Source organism: Galleria mellonella, unplaced genomic scaffold, assembly GCF_026898425.1.
Source record: "Galleria mellonella isolate WM207_F2 unplaced genomic scaffold, CSIRO_AGI_GalMel_v1 utg65, whole genome shotgun sequence".
Classification (NCBI taxonomy): Eukaryota; Metazoa; Arthropoda; class Insecta; order Lepidoptera; family Pyralidae; genus Galleria; species Galleria mellonella.
Window position 1 is genome coordinate 5,903,829 of NW_026442138.1, and position 24,673 is coordinate 5,928,501.

At 32.2% G+C, this 24,673-nt stretch overlaps 3 protein-coding genes across 9 annotated transcripts in view; 1 reads left to right on the top strand and 2 right to left on the bottom strand.

Annotated features, from left to right (window-relative positions):
• Positions 1 to 5,243: 5,243 nt before the first annotated feature.
• Positions 5,244 to 14,308, top strand: LOC113519647 (E3 ubiquitin-protein ligase synoviolin). Of its 3 annotated transcripts, none has more exons than XM_026904796.3 (11): positions 5,244 to 5,557; positions 6,682 to 6,774; positions 7,105 to 7,257; positions 7,911 to 8,105; positions 9,718 to 9,902; positions 10,502 to 10,644; positions 11,308 to 11,574; positions 11,944 to 12,068; positions 12,896 to 13,014; positions 13,564 to 13,721; positions 14,070 to 14,308. In XM_026904796.3, exons 1-11 carry the CDS (start codon positions 5,429 to 5,431, stop codon positions 14,099 to 14,101), a joined length of 1,599 nt encoding a protein of 532 aa, XP_026760597.2. In that variant the 5' UTR covers positions 5,244 to 5,428; the 3' UTR covers positions 14,102 to 14,308. The 3 variants fall into 3 exon arrangements, with proteins under 3 accessions (XP_026760597.2, XP_026760595.2, XP_026760596.2); XM_026904794.3 differs by having other exon boundaries at positions 5,245 to 5,557; positions 13,564 to 13,725; XM_026904795.3 differs by having other exon boundaries at positions 5,246 to 5,557; positions 11,311 to 11,574; positions 13,564 to 13,725.
• A 1,037-nt stretch (positions 14,309 to 15,345) lies between these two features.
• On the bottom strand, positions 15,346 to 17,695 carry LOC113519688 (39S ribosomal protein L37, mitochondrial). The gene is made up of 5 exons (XM_026904858.3): positions 17,415 to 17,695; positions 16,969 to 17,316; positions 16,456 to 16,742; positions 15,829 to 15,998; positions 15,346 to 15,652 (listed from the first exon to the last, which is right to left on the bottom strand). Exons 1-5 carry the CDS (start codon positions 17,591 to 17,593, stop codon positions 15,404 to 15,406), a joined length of 1,233 nt encoding a protein of 410 aa, XP_026760659.1. The 5' UTR covers positions 17,594 to 17,695; the 3' UTR covers positions 15,346 to 15,403.
• Positions 17,696 to 19,783: 2,088 nt separating this feature from the next.
• LOC113519793 (ETS-like protein pointed) overlaps positions 19,784 to 24,673 on the bottom strand; it is a 188,213-nt gene continuing 183,323 nt past the window's right edge. For 4 of the 5 annotated variants that reach the window (XM_026905003.3, XM_026905001.3, XM_026905005.3 and 1 more), the window contains 4 exons: positions 24,219 to 24,374; positions 23,087 to 23,205; positions 22,222 to 22,379; positions 19,784 to 21,915 (listed from right to left, as the gene is read on the bottom strand). In XM_026905003.3, the coding sequence (XP_026760804.2) occupies positions 21,852 to 21,915; positions 22,222 to 22,379; positions 23,087 to 23,205; positions 24,219 to 24,374 (497 nt within the window). In that variant the 3' untranslated portion in view covers positions 19,784 to 21,851. The remainder of the gene's footprint in view (positions 21,916 to 22,221; positions 22,380 to 23,086; positions 23,206 to 24,218; positions 24,375 to 24,673) is intronic. The other variant, XM_026905002.3, reaches the window with a different exon arrangement.

The following is a 24,673-nucleotide window of genomic DNA, read 5'->3' on the forward strand; positions in this document are numbered from 1 at the left end:
ACAGAGATGATAATATTTATTACGAATTTCTTGAATTAAGTAGTTTGATGATGAAATGAATGTGTTATTTTTTAATGCCATAAGAACACTCATACTATCTGTAATTATAATCCATTTCGAATATAGTACCTGTTTTTCTATGTATTCTAATGCTAAAAATATAGCTTTTGCTTCTGCTGTGTAAATACTAGCCAAAGTTGAAATTTTATAACCGTGACCAAATCTATTTGACAAATCGTAAAAAGCCACTGAAGTGCTAAGTGCATTTTTGGAACCATCTGTATATATCTGCCTGTAGTCAATAAATTCTGATAAAGTCTCATACATATCGTGCTTTTCTTTTATGTCTTTACGTATAACAATTTTGATCTTACAGAACTTACTCTCATAAAGGCCATTATAACAAGGAAGTATCTTACTACTATAGGTGTTATATTCATCTCGTAAATTCAAATCATTGACAATAGTTTTATTCAAAAACATAGAAATGGGGCAATTTAATAATTTGAGTATGAGTGGGTTATTGGAAACTGAAAAAACTTTGAAGAGAAATTTGAGTTTTAGGTATTCGAAACGAAGAAGGATAGGAGGCAAATTACATTCTACTTGCATTGAGATAATTGGAGAAGTATACATAGCACCTAAAATAAGTCTTAAATTCATATTTTGAATTTTTTCGAGTTTTTCTACTAATTTATGTTCTGAGGCATAACAAAAGAAAGCGTAATCAAAATTACTTCTAACAAGAGATTTGTAAAGTAAAAGGATAATTTTAGGATCAGCTCCCCAGTTACGACCAATTACAGATCTTATTATATTAGTGGCTCTTAAAGCACGATCTACTAAGCAATCAACGTATAGATCCCATTTTAAATTTTGATGAAAAATTACCCCCAGAAATTTAACGCTACAGTCTGTTGGAAGAGTTTGATTATTATATATAATATTCATTAATGGAACATATTTATGAACTTGATGAAAAACAACTACTTTACTTTTGGTTAAACTAATATCGAGGGAAAGAAGAGAAAAATATTTCTCAAGTCTTTTTAATGACTCATTTAACACTAATTGCATATCAATAATATTCTTTCCTTTTATATAAATTAATAAATCATCGGCAAATTGCAAGTTGTTCACACTGTTTCCTAAAACTGAATTAAGTTTATAGATATATAAAATATATAGTAGCGGGCTTAAAATACCACCTTGACATACTCCTTTAGAGCTTAACCTAGGTCCTATTAATTTACTATTTACTTTAACATACACTTCTCTATTACTAAGAAAATTATAAATCCATTCGATAAGTTTCATTGGAAGAAATGAGGATAGAATCGAAGATAGAACTGTTAAATTTACATTGTTAAAAGCTCCTACGACATCTAAAAAAACAGATAGAACATATTCATCGTTATTCAAAGCAGTACTAAGGTCGACATAGAAGTTCGCTAAACTTTCGCGCGCTGAATATCCACGGCGAAAACCAAATTGATTCGATGGTAATATACTATTACTTTCAATAAAGAACTCTAAACGCTGTTTAATTAATTGTTCGAATAATTTGCCTGCACAGGACGTCAATGTTATAGGTCTATAGGAGTCGAAATTTGTAGGATCTTTACCGGGTTTAATTACTGGAATCAAACAATCCATTTTCCATTCTGGTGGGATAATACAGTCCTTCCATAAATCGTTAAAAATTTGTAAGAGTTTAGTAAGGTTTATTTTATTCAGCAATCGAAACATATTGTATGTTAAGCGATCAAGGCCACTAGCTGTATCTTTTCTAGATTTTACTGCACTGGATATTTCATCAATTGAGAATGAGTCAGTGAGAAATTTTGGGCATGAATTAACAGAATTAAACTGTTTGTCATCAAAAGGTGAGTGTACAAAATCAGGAGTATATTTGCGTAAAAAATCATTGACCCATGATATATCTTTAAAATGATTTTGACGATGTTTTGAATTTAGTTTTCTCATATTTTGCCAAACAGTGGAAATTGGTGTTAATCTATTAAATTTGAAACAAAATTCCTGCCACCCCTGTTGTCTTACTTGCTTAATTACTAACTTTTTAACAGCTTGAACTCTTTTAAAATTTATGTAATTATCGAGAGTTGGATTTTGTTTAAACCTAAGGTAAGCCGCTTTACTATCATTGACAGCTGTCGCACACCTGTTATTCCACCAAGATACTGCAATATGTTTGTGCCTCTTTGAAGTATTTGCACCGCTATTTGATAAGTTCCTACGTGGAACGGAACGTTCCACAGCTGTCAAAATAATTTTACAGAACCTATTGTAATTGTTTAAGGGTTCATTGACATCATACTCGAAATCCAAAAGTAATCGATTAACAGTTTCAGAATAAAGATCCCAATTAACGAGACGTAGGTTTATACGATTTAACAAAAGTTTATTAACTTCATCTATAGGAGCATGTTGTTCACCTGACGGAGTTGATGAAGAGTTCTTTGTGTTTATTTTAGTAAAAGTCGGCAGGTGATAACTTCCTAACGGATCATCATGAACCGACCACTCGCATTTTAATGATATGGATGGGGATACCATAGTTAAATCAAGGCCATTGGGTCTCCAAATATGAGAGCCAACAGTAGTAACTTGCTTATCATTTAATAGTACCAAATTACATTCATCTAAACAATCAAGAATGTCTTTACCTCTTGTATTAGTGGAGGTACAACCCCACATAGTATGATGTGCATTTAAATCTCCAGATATGATAGTGGGTTTAGGAAGAGACTCCAAAAAGAACTTAAATTTGGCTTTAGTAAAACTAGGTGTACTATTGGTAGGACAGTAAATACTGGCAACTGAATACCAAGAATTATTAACTTCAATACTAATAGCTATAGTTTGCAAAGAATTGTCGAAAAAAGAGTGAAGTTTTTTATATCTAATACTATTATGTATAATAATCGCTACTCCATTGTGGTTATTACCACAATCATTTCGTTCTATACAATAATCTTTAATTTTTAATTTGTAATGTGGTTTTAGCCAAGTTTCTGAGATGAGAGCAATGTGAATATGATGTTCATTTAAAAATTGTGTAAAAATATGTCGATTGCTCAGTAGGCTCTGAGCGTTCCACTGTATGATAGTTAATTGGTCTCGATTGAATTTTGTGAAATAGGTGTATTACCAAAAGTATCATATAACACATTCAAAACACTTTTAGTGTTAATAGATGTGTTCTTTGTGTTATGTAGTGAAATAAGTTTGATTATGCTTTCTATTAAAAGTGATAAACTCTTGTTATCAGAATTTAGAATTGAAATTAGGTCTACATTTTTTTTAGGTTTGTTACCCAGTTTAGGAAATATTTCAGTGCTAAGTACATCTCCAAAAGAAGCAGGTCTGAATTTAGATCTATTTTCAGCAATTTTCTTTTGTTTAACAGGGCATTGCGGTGATACACTTGTGTGATTTCCATTGCAGTGTACACAAATAGCGTTTTCCATTCCAGTTGTACAAGTTTTATAATTATGCTCACCTTTGCAGATGCTGCAACGCTCAGAATTCTTACAGAATTTAGCTAAATGTCCATACCTCAAGCACCGGTAGCATTGTTTAACTGGTGGTATATATGGAGTGACATTGTGGCGCCAACCTCCAATATCCAGATATTCAGGTAATACAGATGCAGCAAAAGTAATAGTCACGGTTAGAGTTGGCTGTAACACATATCCATGAGTCAAGGTATTTTTTCTTAAAATTCTTTTAATAGCAATAATTTTCTTAGAACTCGATATCATAGTATATATTTTTTTATTAGATATATTTGTAGGTACATTTCTAATAACGCCTGTAACTTCTGTTGAAGAAGCAGGAATACTGGCCTTAAAATGGTAGTCATTTAAAAAAGTTTTATTATTTAAAAAAGCATTGGCTAAGTCTGGCTTTTGAAAGTATACTCCGATTTTGAATTTATTTATAGATCTAAGATAAGTTACCCCTTTATTAAATCGTTTTAAACAGGAGGAGAGTGAGAGCAAGTCTCTGGATCCAATGGTTTTCTGACTATCTGAGGATTCTACAAAGACAACAAATTCTGTCCCAGGGGATTCCTCGGGATATCTTCTAATATAATCTGTGACGTAGTAAGGTTTATACTTATCGGCCTTATCAATTTCAGATTCTGAGTCAGTAGAAGTATCTTCCGAATATATATCCTTGTCATTACAAGGTTCATGGTCTACATCACCTGAATCGTCATCTTTTTTTTTCCTTTTTCTACAACTGCGCTTCCCCATGAATGCTAATTATATTACTGTCGCTGAATTTAGTGAAAATATAATATTTTATTCAATAATAAGAATTGATAGAGATAGTTTTAATAAATTAATAAAAAAAATTTAAAAAACCCGCTTGTTCTTATTCGAGTTTCCCGCCTTTCACACCATTTGTTTTTTTTTTTTTTTTTTTTAGTACGTTTGTTCCGTTTGGAACAGGCTAAGGTCGGAGACCATGCTGCCTAGTCTTCAAAAAGATAAATTGTCTGGAATTTACACCATTTGTTTTATTGAAATGACAATTACTTTAGTTTGTGTTCACAGAGTAAGAAGGTACATAATCATAGATTAGAGAGACTGTCTACATACATAATGTAATCATTACAAAACGTACGTTTGTATATTGTGTTGGATACGGTACACTGGGGACGATTCTGAGACGTAATTTTTCCAATCTTATATTATAACTTGATAATTTCGTGAAATTACTGTTTTATAGACCATTATAGACTAAAACTATAATAGTTTTGACTTAAATTCATTAAAAAATTAGTACACATTGGTTCTTATAATAAAAATTTCGCTTTGATATCAAATTGAAATTTTAATTTTAGACATAGATTTAGAGAAAGACTACCTCGGAATCGACCACAATATTACCTAGAGGTGTCAATCGACAGATTGACAATATTGACATACTTCAAATAATGTTAGAATGAGTCTTAACTACTAAAGACCAAAGATAGTGAAAATAGACACGTTCCAATTAAAATTATTTTTCTTTATTAAATATCGAATTTACTTAAGTACCCATATCAAAAGAGAAGTTTATATTTTTGGAATGATAATAATAATATAGTATAATATTGCTAAATAATAAAATGCTATAATAGTATAATACATAAAAAATATTATCAGTAGTGTGTTTAAAGAAGTAGGTAGATTTTTATTTTTCATTAATGGTCATACATGATGATGTCTGATGACACTTGATGACACAAATGAAGATTGAACACGTCAAATTGGTTTTTTTACCAGCGAATGATACGAAACTATGTTTTGAAAATGAATTTGTTGATACTGTTGCAATTTTGGAGTGTTTAAGACATTTTTTGGATTTCATATGTGTAAATTTTAATGTGTGGATGCTATAAAAATACACGAAAATGAAGGCAATACTTGCAACTGTAATTAGTCTTGCACTCACAACTGTCGTTATTGGCAATGCTTATTACCAGAAGAAACAATTTTATCCTTCAATAGTATACTTAACAAATTCGAATCCTAGCATGGCTGTAAGTACATTCGTTTGGTTTTCAATTGCAGATTTTCTGGTATAAATCGGGCTTTTCAAACGTCATTAGTTAGCAGACGCATATGAATATTATACTCATTACTACCGGTATTCTGTAGTAATTACATGATATAATTTAAATTTCAATATTAATTTCTAAGCCGATGGTCATTGTGCTATGAAACTTGTGTATAATCTTCGATAATAACAACATTGCAATACAAACTTTAACTTGCTTAGTTTCCAGTCAATATCCATAAATATTTCCTCCATTTCATTAGATAATAATGCTTTACAGATGATTTTATTATTATTTTATTTTGCTCCAATTAAATGTGCAATAGGGTTGTAATAGACATATGTCTACTATGAAAATATTATTTCATTTTTTCTTTTATATGAATACCTAATTTATTTTTTGTATTTAACATATAAACTATATAACAAGTTTTTTTTTATTGGAACAACAGTGCATAAAATGTAATAATCACATATGTAAGGCTTGTAAGGATGTATATAATTGTAAATAAATTATTACCCTCATTATCAAATTGAAAATTTTATTAATATAGATATATTTAATTAGATGATGTCTGTACATGGGAGACATTTAAAAAAAATTATGTGAGTGGTTAATAAAAGCAATAGAAGCCATAAAAATGTTTTTTAGAAAGTGCTTTTATGTTTATTCTGGTATCACCCAATAACTATTGTATTAAGTTGGATGCAGTTTCAAAGTTGTATTCTTGAAGGTCTAACTTAAAATTTCTTTTATATTTTATTTTGATACACAACTTAGAAATGGTCTATTTCATTGATTTCTCTACATCTATATATACAAAATAGTGTTTAAAAAGTTAGTTTGAAATTAATTTAGATAAACAAAACATGGTTAACATTGTTTATTAAATGTCAAGTAAAGAAATAGTTTAGATATATTATGTTGACAAATTTTTATTTGCCATTTTTAATTGTTAAAATTAATTTTAATGTACACTCATATAAGTGTGCAAAGTACAAAGTGTGTAAATTTTTATTGTCAAAATGATTGTTTTTAGTTTTGATAACATTTTGGTTTTATTAATTGTTCATATAAAAGTCCAATTAATTCTTTTGTTTTTACAGGTAATGTACTTGCAAGCTTTTATTTTAGTTTTATTGGTAGGTAAACTATTGAGAAAGGTATTCTTTGGTCAACTACGTCCAGCAGAATTTGAGGTGAGACTATAATATTTTTTCTCCTATTTTTTATTATGCTCTATGACAATCTGTTTCTATTACAATAATAATATAATATGCCAACTGTAATGTTATTATTTTAATATTGAGGAACCTTTAACAAATTTTTTATAAAATTTTCATGGAGCTAACATTTTCTGCCATAATTTGATATTATTTTAAAATGTAATTTTAAATAATAATATGTATATATTTTAAATATACCACAAAGTTATTATTTATTGTTAATTTGTTATCATTGTAGTTATATTATTGTGGAAATTCATTGCAAGGAACATGTTGCATTATAATAAATCCTTTTTTTTTCAGCATTTAATAGAAAGATCTTGGTATGCAATCACAGAGACTTGCCTGGCATTTACAGTGTTCAGAGATGATTTCAATCCAAAATTCATAGCCTTGTTTACATTGTTACTGTTCTTGAAGGCATTCCATTGGCTTGCAGAAGACAGGGTTGACTATGTAAGTGTAAAAGTTTTTACTACTCCTCTAATTATAATATTTCAGCATTTAAAACATGTTTAAATAAATTTGAGAAAAAGAACTCAAAGGTCTTGATTTTGAATATAGAGATTGAGACCAAAATGCTATTTTTTAATTTTCATTTATTTAGTGAGAGAAGTGACTGCAGTAGGCACAATTCTGCCACATTGATTAGGATTTTATTTTAAATAATAATTACAGACTGTTTTTATCCAATTTCAAAAAGAAGTTCTCAATTCTATTGTATTTTTTCTTTATGTTTGTTATACTAATTCTGCCAGCTCTAAGCTGATTTGGGCAATTCCTTTTTTTATTTGAAAGGATATACTTACAGATCTGTCTCATAAAAAAATTACAAATTGAACTTCAGTACTTTAGTTTTTGAAATCATGTTTTGTCACAGTTGAAGTAGTTTTTTTTTTTGTGGGATCTTTAATTATGAATTACAAGGTAAATAATAAGATTAGAACGTTCATTTTTACACTGATTTCTATTAATCAGAGTTGAAAGATACTAATATTAAAAGTATTTGTATTATGTTACAGCTTATTTAAGAATTTTGCAAATTTATAATAAAAAAGTAATTTATTATAAAATTAAGATAAATATTGAAGACAAAATTATTTGCACAGATGGAGCGGAGTCCAGTAATTGGGTGGTTATTTCATGTCAGGATTCTCAGCTTGCTGATGCTGTTGGCACATGCTGATTTCTACTTCATCCACCATGCATACCATTTCACAGCATCCAAAGGGCCATCTGTACAACTAGTATTTGGCTTTGAATATAGCATTCTTATTATTATGATTGTGAATATATTGATAAAGGTATGTATTCTCTTATACCTTATTTTCTATTTTTAAAATGTTTTGTTCAGTACATTTAAGGGTTGACATAATCAAGAGACAATCCTCTGTGTAATTTTTCTGTTCAAATAGAAAACTATGTGTTTTATATGGCATTGATTTGTCACATAATGGGAGAGTGCAATTTTTGATGTCCAGATGTTGTTGACAGATAATTAAAAATATTAATTTGATTGCATATATTTTATTCTTCTATTATGTATATTATTTATTTATAATAAAAACCAGCCCTATTGTTCTGTTATATATAGATAATAACCTAAATATATAGATAAACCTTACAATAAGATAATATAATGAACAGAAGTCTGTAAGAATGGGAAGTCAAATGTCAATAAGATACAATGGGCGTTTTTTAATTAATAATGGCAGACATGATATTATGTTGACTTCATGATGGTAAAATTGTACATTTATTTATAATTAATTTGTTATCATTGTAGTTATATTATTGTTGAAATGCTATTACTATGATTGCGAAAAGAAATGATGATGAGATTTAGGATTTTTGTTTTCCATAAACAATAGTTCCTTGCCTGCATAGGACCTATTAGGATATTACGAGGTCTGTCCGGAAAGTTCGTATAAAAGTGTTCTGGAATGCGAGAAAGAGGAGTGGGGAGGCCAGGTAAGCGCAGGACCCCTTCCTTATGTCCCTAACAATGCTTCAGTTCTGGTCTGACCGCCGTGCGGTGCGAACTGGCTTGTCACGCCATCTGTGAAGTTACCTCTTAACGAAACCCCGTCGGCATGGAGCCCGCTTCCGTTGAAGAGCAGCGCGTCGTAATCAAGTTTCTCTCGAAACTCGGCAAGAATGGCCGTGAAATTGATGTCGAATTTGATGTCGAATTAAAATCCCAAAGCAAAGAGTGGAAGACATCCGGGGAACCACGAACAAAAAAATCAAGAAAATCCCGCTCAAATGTCAAGACAATGTTGATTGTTTTTTTCGATGTTCGGGGGATTGTCCATCAAGAATTCGTCCCTCCAGGCCAGACAGTTGATGGAAAATTCTACGTCGATGTGCTCAGACGCCTCAAAGCTCGTGTGGCACGAGTTCGTCCAGAATTGGCGCGAGAGGGGCGTTGGATTCTTCACCACGACAATGCCCCTGCCCACACCTCTCTTGTTGTCCGTGAGTTTTTGAGTAAAAATTTCATTACGGTGATCGAACACCCCCTATTCGCCGGATTTGGCCCCGTGTGACTTCTTCTTGTTCCCAAAAACCAAATTGGTACTTCGGGGGCGGCATTTGGGGGACATAAATGAGATAAAAAAAGCTACGACGGGGCAGCTGAGAAACCTACAACCAGAGGACTTTCAAGGAGCCTTCTCACAGTGGAAACGGCGTTGGCACAAGTGCATTATGTCACAGGGGGAGTACTTTGAAGGGGATAAAATTGATTTACCTGAATAATTGTAAAATAAAATTTTTAAAAAACTTTTATACGTACTTTCCGGACAAACCTCGTATATTTATTCACTTTAATTATAAGGATATAGAGTTATAATTGATCTTTCTGTAATATTAAAAGCCAAAAATACGTTAGTCAGTAGTCTATCTTTTTTATAGTATGTTCTACATGCTATTGACTCAAGATGGGAGGCACCATGGGAGAGCAAGGCAGCGGTTCTTCTTTATACAGAATTAGCTATTAATTTCCTGAAAGTGCTTCTGTACATTGGATTCGTTGCTGTTATGGTTCGAATTTACACCTTGCCATTGTTTGCCTTCCGACCTATGTATGAGACAATGAGGTAATTAATTTATATTTATAATTAATGTTAAGAATTTTAATCTTAATATATCTTAAGTTTTTGCAGTTTTAAAGTAGCTTTATTATAAACACCTTCATTACGTGATATAGTAATTTGGTTGTGACTAACTGCATTGTATTTTCGCTTATCTTTCATTTAAACAAAGTTTCATTGAGCAATTTTATACATACAGGATTCAGCAATGGCGTCTTATGTTACTATAAAAAGTCAAGTAAGAGTTGAGTTGACAGACAACTTAATAAAAAAAATAACAGCTGTTCTGTTACCTATAAATATGACAGACCAATGTTTCAAAATAAGTATATAAAATGTCATCCATAGTATTCACCATGTGTGACCATTTTTATTATTGGAAATGTATTATTTTTATTTACTAGAGTACTTTATTTTCAAATTTCTCACTTGTCCTTAAAACAAAAATTTGCTATACAAGTTTGGTAACTAAAACATGAGTGGGACAGAGATACCATTGCAGAAAGCTGTACAAAATCTTCCTTTAGTAATTGTTTTTACAGAATTAGAACATATTTACTTAAAACGTTTAGGTCATTGGAAAAACTATGTGCTGTGTGTTGCAGGAGTTTTAAAAAAGCATACAATGACGTGGTCTTGTCTCGGCGCGCTATACGTAACATGAACACGTTGTACCCGGACGCAACGGCTGCAGAACTTGCAGCCGCCGACAACGAGTGTATTATATGTCGCGAGGAAATGCATAGTGGTAAAAATTTAATATAAATATAAGATTAAATCATTACTATAATTTTATGACATAGACATTCTCCATGGCGGGTATATTGATTTGCGTATATGACGTCCCGGGTTCGATTCCTAGTTTGGTTAGTTTAGAAAACATAGTTTAATTAGCTTGGACCTGGTTGATCTGGTTGTCTCCCAAGGTGTTTGTTGCCTAGTTTCTCATAACATGCGGTCTACCTTACAAACTATTACTACAATACCTTTTTAAAGAATAAAAAAAAGATTGTTTTCGTGATATAAGACGTAAGTCAGTGCTGAAGAAACTTTGTCACATGTTTTTACGTAATAAGACCATTCTGAATTAGTTCGTATTGTTAATGATATATAGTATATTATTTAATGAAACTATGAATTATGTTGATTCAGTTGGTCACTTGCTATTATTATTATTTTTAATAATTAATATCGAAAACAAGTGTGAAGATGATTGTCCGATATAAATATTAAAAAAAATCTATTGATTAGTTAAATTCTATAAAGATTTATAATTATTTTCGTGGATTTATTATTGTTTATGCTTATCTATATATTTTTTTTGTTTAGACTCTTTGTAAAGTTTAATACCTTATAGATAGTTTGGTGAAAAAGCAATGTTAGCAAACTAATAATTCGTACTAATCTCGAGCAGGTGCAAAGAAGCTCCCGTGCAACCATATATTCCACGCGGCGTGCCTCCGGCTGTGGTTCCAACGGCAGCAGACGTGTCCCACGTGCCGCCTCAACGTGTTGCGAGCGCCCGCGCCCGCGGCCGCAGCCGGCGCCGGCGCCGCGCCGCCCGCCGCCGGCCCCGCGCGCCCGCCCCACGCGCCTACACCCGCGCCCCATCAACCGCCCTCGCAACCCGCCCCTGGAACAGCTGTACCTCCACCGTTCCCCAATATGCCGCCACCACGTGAGTTACTTTTTCCAATTGATGATAATAAAATAATAGTATTATTGGGTTCCAGTGAGGGACGGTAGGTGAGGAAATTACGTAATTAACGATGATAGTTACCAGGTAAGACCATGGGAAGGTCTGCCTGAGAGAGTATTATAATTCTATAGCTTTTCTTTACAAAAAAGTAACTTTGTTTATTAATTTTTTTTTTGGTTTCTATAAGGTTGTGCACTGAGTTTTGTATTGTCAAATAAAGGTTATATTACATTATTGTCTGCATCGAAAACTGTCAGTTTTCAGTTACCGACTCCTACTGCGTACTTGGAGTCCAGCTGATTCAAAATATATCCAAATGTCATCCCTGATACATATGTTTGTTTGCAGCTATGATGGCGTGGGGCATGCCGCCACCGCCACCGCCGCGACCCGCTTCTCTTGCTAACCTCACCACCGGCGAGTTGCAGCGCATGGAGGGGAATGAACGTAGAAACATCGAGGCCCGGCTACAGGTAATTCAAATGCGGAAATTCCCATTAAATTATATTGCAATTTACTGAAATAATTTCTTAGTTATTCCGATAGTGACTGACAAATTGATATTGTTGAATAATAACTATTGAGATTCATACTGTAATATCATCATCGTATCAGCTTTTAACTGTCCACTGCCGAATACAAGCTTCCCCTTTGGGGTTGCCAGTAGTTGCCACGCTTGGCAGTCGCAGTTAGGCTTTCGAGATGTTTTAAGAGGGACGTTGCTGCCCATCTTTCGCCCTCTTAGTCGCCTCTTACGACACTAACAGGAGAGGAAGGGGAAGCCTATTTTAACCCTAAACCACATAGCCATCTAGCGAGCCACTCATAGTAGTACCCTAAGATCATGCATATGTGTCCTATATTTATGGGATACTATGTGTATTTGCAAATTAACTACTTCTGCTACTATAATGTATGTACACATAATATGGCTAGTATGGCTAAACAAGCTCCCCTATTTCTTGCATTCAAACTACTCAATGATATTTTGAGCTGGTATCCGCAATTGGATGTATTTGCCTCCAACTTGCTGGAGTTTCGTCAGATGACCACACAGTGTTTGTGTTTAGAGATTTAGGCTCTAATGTTATTTCTAGTGAAATCTTTTTTATATTATTCCTTTTATTTATGTGTATTAAACCTTTTTTATATATGTTATTGTACTGATGCTTTCCTGGGTAAGCGTAATGGAAGACTGTAAAGCTCATCCAGTTGATGTAATAAATAAAATAAATAAATAAATATTCAACGTTTGAGTGAGTATACTATAGGTTTTTTTTTCATATTCCATTTGTTACAGTTGCTCCGAGAGATTCAAGCTATGTTGGACGCGTCCGTACTTCTAATGCAGCAGTACTCGGCGGTCGTGGCGAATCTACCACAGAATAGCGTTACTATTGGCACTCAAACAGAAACACCGTAAGGAAAGATTATTTTTATCTTAGTTGTAACCTGTTTGGATTAGGAAATAAAGTACATATTTTGATCCAGGATATAATAAAACACCGAAGGCGATGTTTCGTTAAAAGCCTAGTATACAATGACTAGTAATGATAGTGATAAAAAGAAAAAAAATTCTTCTATATATTTTCTATATAGTTAATGAAAAAAAAGGGTCCCCAGCGCCTTTATAATCGAGACTTGCAGGGGGGAAAGAGATTGTTAGTAATGGGGGTCTAATTGAACCATTGCTAGCAATACACCCTTCACCGCGGTTCGCCCTGGAAATCATCGTGGTTATTTCTAGTAGATTTCGTCACGATGGGCTAATTGACCTGCGTTTTCATCCTCACCTGTCATCTCTCACTGGTGTCCCGCCAGTGTATCTCAATAGCGCAGGCGGGGTTACCATTTCATTATCACTCTTAAAAAAATTTTTTATTTAAAATGTTAATCATACTTTATAGGAATTTATATTACAGTAGCATACTGCAAGTATAGTGATAACAATGAATGTTAAAATTGCAGTAAATCAGAAGCTACGCCAGAACCATCTACATCGAATGTGAGGGTTGAACCAGATGTAGTGACGACCACGTCGGATCATAAGCACGGGCCACCCTCGCCAGAGACAACCCTACAGCAAGACGAACAAACACCTAACGACGCATCACCTGATAGTTCTAGTAGGTTGGTAATGTAAATAGGTTATTGAAACTACATTTAACTAATAGTTCTTTTTTTATATAATGTATTTAATAGAAAGTAGGAATATACATTTATATTATTGCATATATTTCATCTCTATATGCATTTAAAATAAAAAAAAAAATAATCATGCCTCCAATCAAAATGTTTATAAATACTCCTGTCTATCCAAAGGTTGCCTGGAAAAGATCGCTTTTAGCGATAAGGCCGCCTATTGTTTTCTCAGTGTAAATATTTCTTGTAATTGTTTATATCTATTTATAATAAGTTTACTATTGTAATGTTTTGGAGGGAACAATAAAGAGTATGTATGTTTTTTTTTTCAGAGACAAGACTGATGCCGACGCCGAAGAACTGAGAAGACGTCGACTACAGAAATTTAATATCGATAATTGAGCTTGTTGATAATGGATAAATTTTCGTTCCTTTCCTGACTTACCATTATTTAATGTACAAAGTGTTTCGGTATTGTAAGCATTGTGTATTCTAATCAAATAAATGTATTTATGTTCTTGTAAATATAATGGGATATACACATAAATACATAACACGATACTTTATTTTTTCACATTGTTAATTTTTTTTAAACAGGCGTCGCGAATTCTCTAGCTTCATTGATATGTAATCTGTTTTTCTATATTCGACACGATTATTAGCACAATCTTGGTATGTCTTTTTATTGAAATAATAGTGTATATAATGGACAAATATTTAAATTAACTCTTTGCATATATTATTTTTGTCTCGTTTATTTTAAATGACAAAATTTAATAAAAAAAAACCATACTAGGATTGTTCTTTAATTGCGTGAAGTATAGAAAAATAGATCTTCCAATTTGTTTTAACAATTTCAAAGAAGGAGCAGGTCTTTTGCTCCATAAATGTACCATGTTCTTCCCTTTCTCTCTTTTACTATCCAAACCTCGCTAATGTATCAAGACGCATCCATTCCTGGGCAGGCAGTGCACAATGTTGTGCTCTAAATTCAGTGTGTAGTATACACATCGATTTGGTTATTGTAATTGTAGGTAGGTAATAAACTTTCTATAAAAATATTAAAGTGGTTATTTTTTTAAGTAATTCAAGTGAATTTAGTATATAAATAACAAACTAAATACAGGTGAACCAAAATTTTTTAACTAATGTTTAAAAATATATGCAACAGAAAAAAAAAACTTTTTTAAAACTGTCTACCACTATAACTCTATTCTGATGGGGGGAAAGGGATTATTGGCAAATGGAGCTTGATAGCCTCATTGCTAGCAATATGTCCTATTAGGTCGACCTCCACGTGGTCCCCCCTGGAAACTATCGTGAACAATTCTTGATGAATTCGTCATGATGGGCTAACTGACCTGCTTCATCCTCACCCTTCACTGGTGCCCCGCCGGTGTATACCGATAGCGCGGGTGGGGTTGCCATTCCATTATTACCCACTAAAAAAAACTTGATTCTGCTTTGTGTGAAAATTTATAAATGACAATATTTTCTACATTACATCATTAATAAATATAATTATGTTTAAAATTGAAATATATTTATTTTTTAATAATAATTTCTATAACAATAATTGCCAGGTTATTTAAACTTTTAAAAAGAAAGTATTTTTTCATATATATTTATTAAACTAATCAAGTTTAAATTTACCTATTAACAAATACTAACAATTGTAAAATGCATTAATATATCCATACACTTTTGGGTTATAATTCTCAAGTACTGGCATGCCACTAAAATATCTGCTGGAGTCATACAATTTAAGATTATTTTTGCAGTACCATACATTAGTAGCACCTTCCTTGCCATCTAGATTTAGGGTGTTCAGTTCTAGTACACCAAAATGATAGTTTTGTCCATCTGTTTGTATACAATTGATGTACACTGGTTCTGGTAGATCTTTGACATTTTCCTGAAATATTATTTGCAAGTATTTAATATGTACAATCAAATGATTTAGGTAGTTTAGCAGCAATTTTTAACATATTGAACTTTAAAGTTACTATATACATAGTATATGGTAATATAGAACTTATATTATTAATTTTTGGATAAATTTATTCCAAAATTGATAGTATGAATACAAACCCCATATAACTGCTTGGCATAAGACGTGGCCACAGTAAATGCATGTGTGAGCGACCTGCCCAAGATCTGTGGTAGTGTGACAGGTGTTTCATAGATGTTGTTCACTTCAGTACTGTTGAAATGCAGCCATGTTGTGTGAGGATGCCTCATGCTTACAGTAGGTCGAATTGCTAAAAATGTGTGCACTTTTTAATATAATATGTGATTTAAGGTTTAACAAATCCATTGGGTTGCCAACCTCTAGATTTACTCAATAAAAATTAGGAAAATATTTCATCATAAATATTTAAAAAATTGTAATTGATTTTTTAAGTAGGACAATTATATTTAAATAAAAAGAGTATTAATGAGTAATATCATTTTGTAATCAAAATTACAAAATGTAAGATGAGTTAGATAAAAGTACCCATGTAACTTTGTACCAAGCCTCTTTCTGGCTCCAATGGAAGAGTGTTCTTGACATTAAAATTAAATTTCATAGGTTTTATGAAATAATAAGGATTACTTTTTATTTTTCTACTAACAATTATAGTAATGGCAAACTAATTATCTGTTTTGTAGTAGTAACATGAGTAAAATAGCATACAATGGGTAATTATAAATTAATAAAAAATAGTATAGACTTACGGTATTTACTAGTTTCTGTATAAAAATGTTCTGGAGGCATAGTAATGGTATGTTTTATAGGATATAAGTCTGGTATCTCAACAAATGGTATATCCTTCTCTGTATCATGAGTGAGAGGTTTGTTACTTGTTACCAATATATTTGAAACATCTTGAAACTGTATCAAATCATCTTCCTTATCAAATACAGTTTTGCATTCAACATCATTTACTACATATTTGGACAAAGTAGCTTCTGTGTCACTGCTTCTTTCAACTAGTTGAAGGATTTTATTTGTTAGTATTTGGCTGCAAAGGAAATTATTTAAAATAATAATTTTGACAATCATGTGGGTGTAGCAGTGTAACTTACTGTTTCACATAAAATGGTCTATGTTTGTATTAGTCTGGTTCAGTTCTCTATATACAATATAAATTTATAAAAAAAAGTGTGTCTATTGCTTGTTTTATAAGTATAAAGTCTATTTATTACAACATTTTAGAATAATACTTATAATATTTTAGAATAACTTACTTGCGTCTTCTATCAGTGATACCCAATATTCTAGGGAAATTATAAGCTGGTCTCTCAGGATCTTTTATTTTAGGCAATTTTTTCTGTTCTGTGTCAAAAACATTAGCAGATAAAATGGCCTTTTTTACACCATCATGAACAGTTTTCGGGGCCACAACTTCTGCAAGCTCTTCAATTTTTTGAGGCAACTTGTCTTCAGCTAGTATTGTTTTGGTAATGACTTGTGCCTGAGCAATACCTTCTAGCAGAACATTTGTGTTTTTAAGTGTGTAGCAAGGCCTTTCTTTATAGTCTGGATGGTTTTGATCTAATGGTAATGGTTGCTCGTACTGGCCTACTATATTGATGCTGAAACAAATGATAATCTGAGTTTTGCATTTTATGAACACATCAAAAAAAAAATAAATAAATTAATTTTTATTACAAAAATTTAAAGAACAAAATACCGTTCTCTTGGTTCGGGTTTTTCTTTAACAAATTCGAGGGCATCTTCAACAGGAATGCCTTTTGCTCGCAAAACTTCCTCAACTCCAGTGTCTATAGGTACGCGTTTACCCTGCACGAGCCAATGCTTTTTAAACATAAAACCAATATGTTGTCGATTTAAAACTTGAGATAACTTCATTGTTGTTTTTTTAATTTAATAAAATATTTATAAAAGTGTCGTAATTTCAAAATAACCTAACTTTGTTCTAACAATACAATCAGGTTGTTTGACATTGACAATTTTACTGTCAGTTAAACCAATGTCATATTGGGACTGAATAATGATTGACATTAAGATTTTTTATTTCCGTATTAGAAACGACAAATATATATCTACACATCCGGACAATAACAATATAATAAATATATCTATATATTAATTTGTATTTTGAGATAAATCTCTTCAGTAACTATATACTTTAATAGTTTAAATTTAGAATATACTTTAATACTAATTTTACGAGAGATTTAATACAAAAATTATAACAATACCATAATTAGGTTTATATTTTATTTTAAAATTTTGCGATACTGTATAGATGAAATTATAATCATAAGCATTATGTAAAGTCAATTTCTTAATGAGAAATTGAAGATTTTTTAAGAAATATCTGTTTATGTAGAACATTGCCTTAAAATGATGATCATAATTTTAAAGCTACATCTGGAGCTTCTTGAACACGGCGCGTCTAATTTTCAAGATAGTATGATATTAAAACAAGTTTCGAAATTAGAAAAAGAGCATTTAGAGGCATAGTTTAGAATATATGATTTTTTTATGCAACTTAGAATGGCAAACAAGCTGACGGCCCACCTGATGGTAAGTGACTACCGCTGCCAATGATTACCCGCAACACCAACGACATAGCAGGTGTGCTGCCGGCCTTTTAAAAAGGAATATGCTCTTTTCTTGAAGGTTATGGGTTCGACAATACTGCTGCTGGAAGCCGATTTCAAAGAGCGGTTGTGCGTGGAAGAAAGTGCCTTGAAAAACGCACGGTAGAAGACCACCACTCGTCCAGATGATTGGGATGAAACTTTAGTTTATGGTGGGTTGTACGGTGGTGAAAATCAGCAGCAAGTATCAATTCGAATAATTCCTCAGAGCATTCCCCATGATAAATTCGCTAGAAGATGCACAGAGATGCAACATCTCTGCGCAGTTCATCTCTTTCTCATGCAGCCGCATGCTCGTTTGCCCTCTGTGTTGTAGAAAAAAAAACTTTGGTACTTAGCCTCCCTCTGGTTTATCTATTTATTATTTATCTAAAATTGATCCTATTTAGACAACGTTGAATCTTTCTGATCGAGAATAGAACCTTATTTAAACAATCTGTTGCTTTCCACTGTTTTTTTTTTACACTTAGAATGGCAAACAAGTAGATGGCCCACCTGATGGAAAGTGGTAACCGTCGCCTATAGACATGAGCAGTACCATGGACATATCAGAGTATACTGTTTCGCCCATGATACCCCCATGCGTTGCCAATCCTGAGGACTCAGGTGTTATTCCTCTGTACCATGTAAATTCACGCCATATCCCACCCTTCAAACCGAAACACAGTCATGCAAACACAACTGCTTTGCTACTGTGGAGTAATAATCGTAACTTTTTCTTTTTAAAACTCTTGATATTAATTAAGTTATACAGACTGTAAGAAGCATAAACTTTTGCTGGTTTGTTGATTAGAATTATTTTAATTCCGCTAGCAATAGTATCAATGTTTGCGTATGACCAGTTATGACAGTTGATATGAGGATTAATTAATATTGGTAGGGCTCTACGACTTTTCTAAAAATGATCAATTTCTTAAGTCTATACTTAGGCTGTGACACATGTTTTACTTTTAAATGAGGCGGAAATGATTAATTATCAATCGCTGCTACGAGCCCAGTGATGATCATTCATTGTGACTGGTCCTCTGGAATGCAACGTATGAGCGATTCCATGGGCGTCATTGTGTATGTTTGTGATGTTCGTCGATCGACCTGGTTTAATTAATATACGCCAACCGATTTCATCCTTAACTATCATCACTTACTGGTATACCGCCATCGTATATCACTAGTGCAAGCGAGATTACCACTTATTTCATCATCACTCATAAAAAAAGAAGACTATTAATACCGTTGTGGTAATTAAATGAACTAATGGCCGGGATTCTTATCATTAATAGCAGTTTGCAATACAGAAAGCGGTCTGGGATAGTTTTTGTATAACTAGTTCTAATTGCAATAGATAGTACACAAAATTAGCTTGAAGCTTGAATTGTAATCAGAATAAAAACTTTGGGATTGGATCTAATGAGCGTTTAAAAAAAAAAACAAGTGATTTCGTAAATATATATATTTAAATTTATATCTTCCATCAATACATACAACGACACTTATACATTCAAAATTTGGCCGTAACTACAAATAGGTATCACTTGGTAATGGCGTTTGTGTGGAATTCAGGTTTACACATACATCGAATAATTTACATGCAGATATGCATGCAACGCTTTATGTAAAGGGAAAGCCTGAATATGCGGCACATACATCACTTATTCCATATCTTATTCTCTGTTGTTTCAGAGCGCGACTAAAATCTTTATATTAATAAAACATAGATACCACAATTCAGTACTCTGTACCAATGAACATGTTAGTTTGGAAACTAATGTGTACTTACTTAAATGGCGACCGAATAGAAGTCACTGTACCTTACAAGGGAACGGACCTAAAATTAATTGACAGGGAAGACGATATTTATAATTTATTCTTATATTGTGTTCAGAAACATAGAGCACCTTCGACAAATAATGTAAAAGTTCCTTATAATTTATCCTACCGAACGCATTGCACTTGACAAGAAAAAGAGTATGATATTGATGGAGAAATACTTTACAAAATAAACTTATCGAAATATCTTCGGTGTATGCTAGGATCTATAAAAATTGAAAATAATACAACTAATTAATTTCATAACTAGTAAGACATTACAATCCCTTACCACGAGATCAGCGACTAATGACGTCACCCGGTGTTGCTTAACAATTTGATTATAAGATATGCATCATGACACAGATAAAATTTTCATCACCTTCATAACAAACATTAAGTAATTCGGGTACAGGTGGAAAGTACAGGTAGGTATGTGTCTATTTTAGAATTTACACGATTACAAAGTCCTTTGGTAATTCCACATTTTACCAATTAGTGAATAGGTATACAATATTGATTTGAAAATCTTTGGACTTTACAAATATTAATTGTAACTAAAGAAACAATTTTATGTCCGTCATCATCCTATCTATGAATTTATTTAACCGCATATTGCAACAATTTGCCAATCAAACATACAACACTTAATACCTATTATAATATAATACCTAATTATTTTTATAAAGTAACAAAATTAACTTATATTTACAGTTATTGTAAAATTATAGCAGAATTTTACTATTTTAACACTAAATAGTTTCGCCCGTTGACTTTTTTCGATAATTTCAGTTTCGCAATGTACCTGGTTTCGGTACATAACTACAGTTGAATTTGAAATTATTAATAAGAAGTTACTGCCTCTTAAATACTGGATGATTCAAACGAGACGCAAATAATATTTATTTTTTATTTAAAAATGATTAACAATCAGTTGTGATAAGGCACCATTGGTCTTTCTGGTACTAAGATTTAAAGAATCAATATAAAATGTGAGTATACGAGTAATACAGACTGTCTGTCCATATAATAAGGCATAATAAGGATACTGATTTGGCCGTAGTGTAGTTAGTAAAAAAGTTAAAAATATTTCACTGGTGGTTGTGTATGAGATCAAATTCGACATCGTTACGAAATATACTTTAATGGCTATTTGATATGAGTTTAAGAATAATACCATAATTAGTGGTAGATAAACATATTTGTTACGTTCTATTAATGTTCTTGTTAACTGAATTTATGGCGCGAAATATCGTTTGTAGGAATTTTTTAAATGTTTTCTATCTACAGATCGTGTGTGACAAGTAACATTGATAGATATAATTTTTTTTTTCACTTCTTAATTGGAATCTCAGTGATTGTTTATGGTTAGAAATAATATGAGAAAAGTAGATATTATATTGCCAATTTAAAAAAAAAATATAATTATGTGATCACTTTTCCATAAAGCAGCTCTTTTAATTTCATCATTATAATATTTTCATGTACATAATTCTTAGTTTATTTCACTATAAAATATATGTGTATAAAGGTAAAGGAACACAACGCGTACGGACATTACTATGTGAAGGGTATTTTTATGACATCAGAGTGTTTAATATTGATCTCGCTGCCTGAGCTCAACTAGTACATATTTGTGAGTGACGATCGCCGTGGATTGGAAGTGAATTGCGATCGAGACGCGCAAGAGTTGCTCAGTCGTCGTCTTTTTTCTCCATTTTGGGTTCATACATAGCGTGTAATTGTTCCGGAGATATCCTAGAAAAAAGAGAGAATATCAAAATTAGATATATAAACAATAATAGGCAGGTATTTATAATATGATATTTTTAAAATTTTATTTACAAATGAAGATGATGGTTTATATTTATCATATCAATGATATAAAATTTAGTTTAATTAAAGTTACTTCAACCTTGATTAAATTACTATTATTTAGATTATTAAAAAAAATCATAATAAACATTGACGAAGATATCTTCCAACATACTAAAATAAAAATATAGTTAAATTGATATCCTCTTTATGAAATTCAGTCTGGAAATAATAACAGAGTACATTTACCCGAGCAAGCTTTGCAAGTCGCAGACGAAGCGGTAGACGTAACGTTTGCCGGCCGTCTTGTGGATAATGTTTTTGTCGTAGTAGTAGCGCAGACCACGCGACAGTTTTTCATAGTTCATTTTCGGCTTGTTTTTACGAATGCCCCAACGCCTCGCCACCTAGATGACAGAAAATATTTAAAAAAAAATTTATATAATTGGAAACAGCAAAGGCAAATTTGCGGTACATACGGTGAAAAGTTGTAACCATCGCCTGTAGATATGAATATTGGGTTACCAGATGTGATTTTTGCAAATGGAAACGATTTCTTTCACTATTATCCAATCACAAATTTGTATCAGTTTTAACTACGTCATGCAATTTATTTATTTATTAATTAAACATAAGAAATATACAACATGAGTACATTGAACCCCGCACTAGGCGAACCTGTATTGCGGGAGTCCATAAGGGATTATCATGACATAGTGTTTTTATAAATATGGATCAGTTAACCAATTTTGCGGAAAAAAACATGATAAAAGGTCTTCGTTAACTAAAAGTGCTGCGTGAAGATATGTATCTTCATAATTTATAAAACCATAAATTATTTGGTGCCTTTCAATATTACATAAATAAATACATAATAGATACATATTACTAAATATACCTATAAATAAATAAATATTAATAAATGTTATATAAAATGAATTCGGTGTCATCGTTATCCAGATTTTTTGGATTATATTTTTTGTTGGTAACTGGTTGTGAAGTTAAGTTGGCAAAGCGGCATGAGTAAAATTTTAAGACAGGAAACTCAAAACACTACAGCAAGATGCAAAAAATAAGACGTGACAGTGGGGGTTTTTTATGTCAAGCCACTTACTTCGTCTGGGTCGGTAAGTTTGAATTCCCATCCATCTCCAGTCCATGAGATGAACCCCTGGCAGCTCTTGTCGGTGAGCAGCTCTAGCAGAAACTGCCACAGCTGGATTGGGCCTGAACCTGCACATATAGCACACAGTTGCTTTACGATATACGACATATTCTTTATATTAACTTGAACGAAGGTGAAGAAACTGATGAGCTATTGTCCTCATGATACTCTTTCTATGTATATTTTTTGTAGGTAGGTGTATATAATGTACGATCAGATTTAGGCTAAACGGTCAAAGAGTTATGTACCAGAGCTAGAAATTATCATTGTGTTACTTGTAAATTGTGTTACTATGGCACACGCATGAAGGAATGGTAACAAAGGAGATTGTTAGATTATATATTTTGTTTTTGTATTTTTTTTTCATTTGTGCTTTTTTTATTTTTATTCTTTTGTCTCTTTTGCTGTGTATTACGTGTATGTTTTTTTTTTTGTAATTTGTGTGCTGTAAGTAATGTAAATAAATTATCTATCTATCTATCTATCTATCTATCTATCTATCACACAAAATTATTCTCAATTCCAGTTTAGCAATTAAGTAATAAGAAAGGGAAAGGCCTATGTTCAGCAGTGGACAGTTAACGTCGGATATGATGATGGTGAACTAAATATTGCTGTTAGTTAGTTGTCTCTTAGTAGATTTATATTAAATAAACATTGGTGAAGGAGAGAATACGTGCTTGTTAACTTGGTCTACATCCACTTTTAATATTACTGCTTATATCTATGATTCTAAAAAGGTTCATAGACGGTCAAGTGGTACGAAATAAATGAAATATAAACTTAGTATAACGTATTATATACTTTGTGATGTAAGGAATAAAAAAAAAACAACATAATATTTATATAGAGTAAGACAATAATAAAAACTTTGTCATTGACAGAAATATTATTATAAAATATACTCAACGAAGTGTTAAAGTGTCTAGACTCCAAATTTATAGGTATTAAAGTTAAAAGAAAATAAATATATCTATTCTATAAGCTTGATTGCAGCTTGGTGTGTACATCAAGCGGTAAAATCTACGAATGGATTCAGACGGCTTGATCGTCTACGGACCATTACGCATCTACTACATACCAGTGAAACATGGTCCTGATGCGGGGTACGCAAGCTTGTCCTGCGGTATGAGGGCGTGTTGTTCACCGGGCCACTCGCCCCACTCGGCGCACCCGCCGCCGTACTCCGGCGCGTAACTTTCGCCGTAACCCTCGCCACCGTACCTTCCACCGCCACCTGCAATAACAGACCTTTGTTAAACTTTATTTATATTATTATTTGATAAAAATTAAATAATAAACGGTATAATCGTAAATAAAACGAGTTTACATATATATAGAATCATAAATATTTCGAGTATAACATTTCTAAGTAAAATAATTTTCGTAAGGTTTTGAAAGTTTACAGCCGCTAAATTTATATTATATCGTTGTTATGTAACTTGACGCACTCCCACAATTAAGATACATCGACACCGTGTTTTAAGTGAGGCAAAGTACCTTAAACCTGGATAAACTTGTTTATATAATACCCGA

What these genes read in the sequence shown, in the direction of transcription:
- LOC113519647 (XM_026904794.3), top strand. Translation starts at nt 5,429, where the DNA reads ATGAAGGCAATACTTGCAACTGTAATTAGTCTTGCACTCACAACTGTC. An exon ending in ATTCGAATCCTAGCATGGCT is followed by an intron (nt 5,558 to 6,681) that starts GTAAGTACATTC and finishes TTGTTTTTACAG; the next exon opens with GTAATGTACTTGCAAGCTTT. An exon ending in CAGAAGACAGGGTTGACTAT is followed by an intron (nt 7,258 to 7,910) that starts GTAAGTGTAAAA and finishes TTATTTGCACAG; the next exon opens with ATGGAGCGGAGTCCAGTAAT.
- LOC113519688 (XM_026904858.3), bottom strand. Translation starts at nt 17,593, where the DNA reads ATGAAGTTATCTCAAGTTTTAAATCGACAACATATTGGTTTTATGTTT. An exon ending in TACAGAAACTAGTAAATACC is followed by an intron (nt 15,999 to 16,455) that starts GTAAGTCTATAC and finishes ACACATTTTTAG; the next exon opens with CAATTCGACCTACTGTAAGC. An exon ending in ATGCCAAGCAGTTATATGGG is followed by an intron (nt 15,653 to 15,828) that starts GTTTGTATTCAT and finishes ATAATATTTCAG; the next exon opens with GAAAATGTCAAAGATCTACC.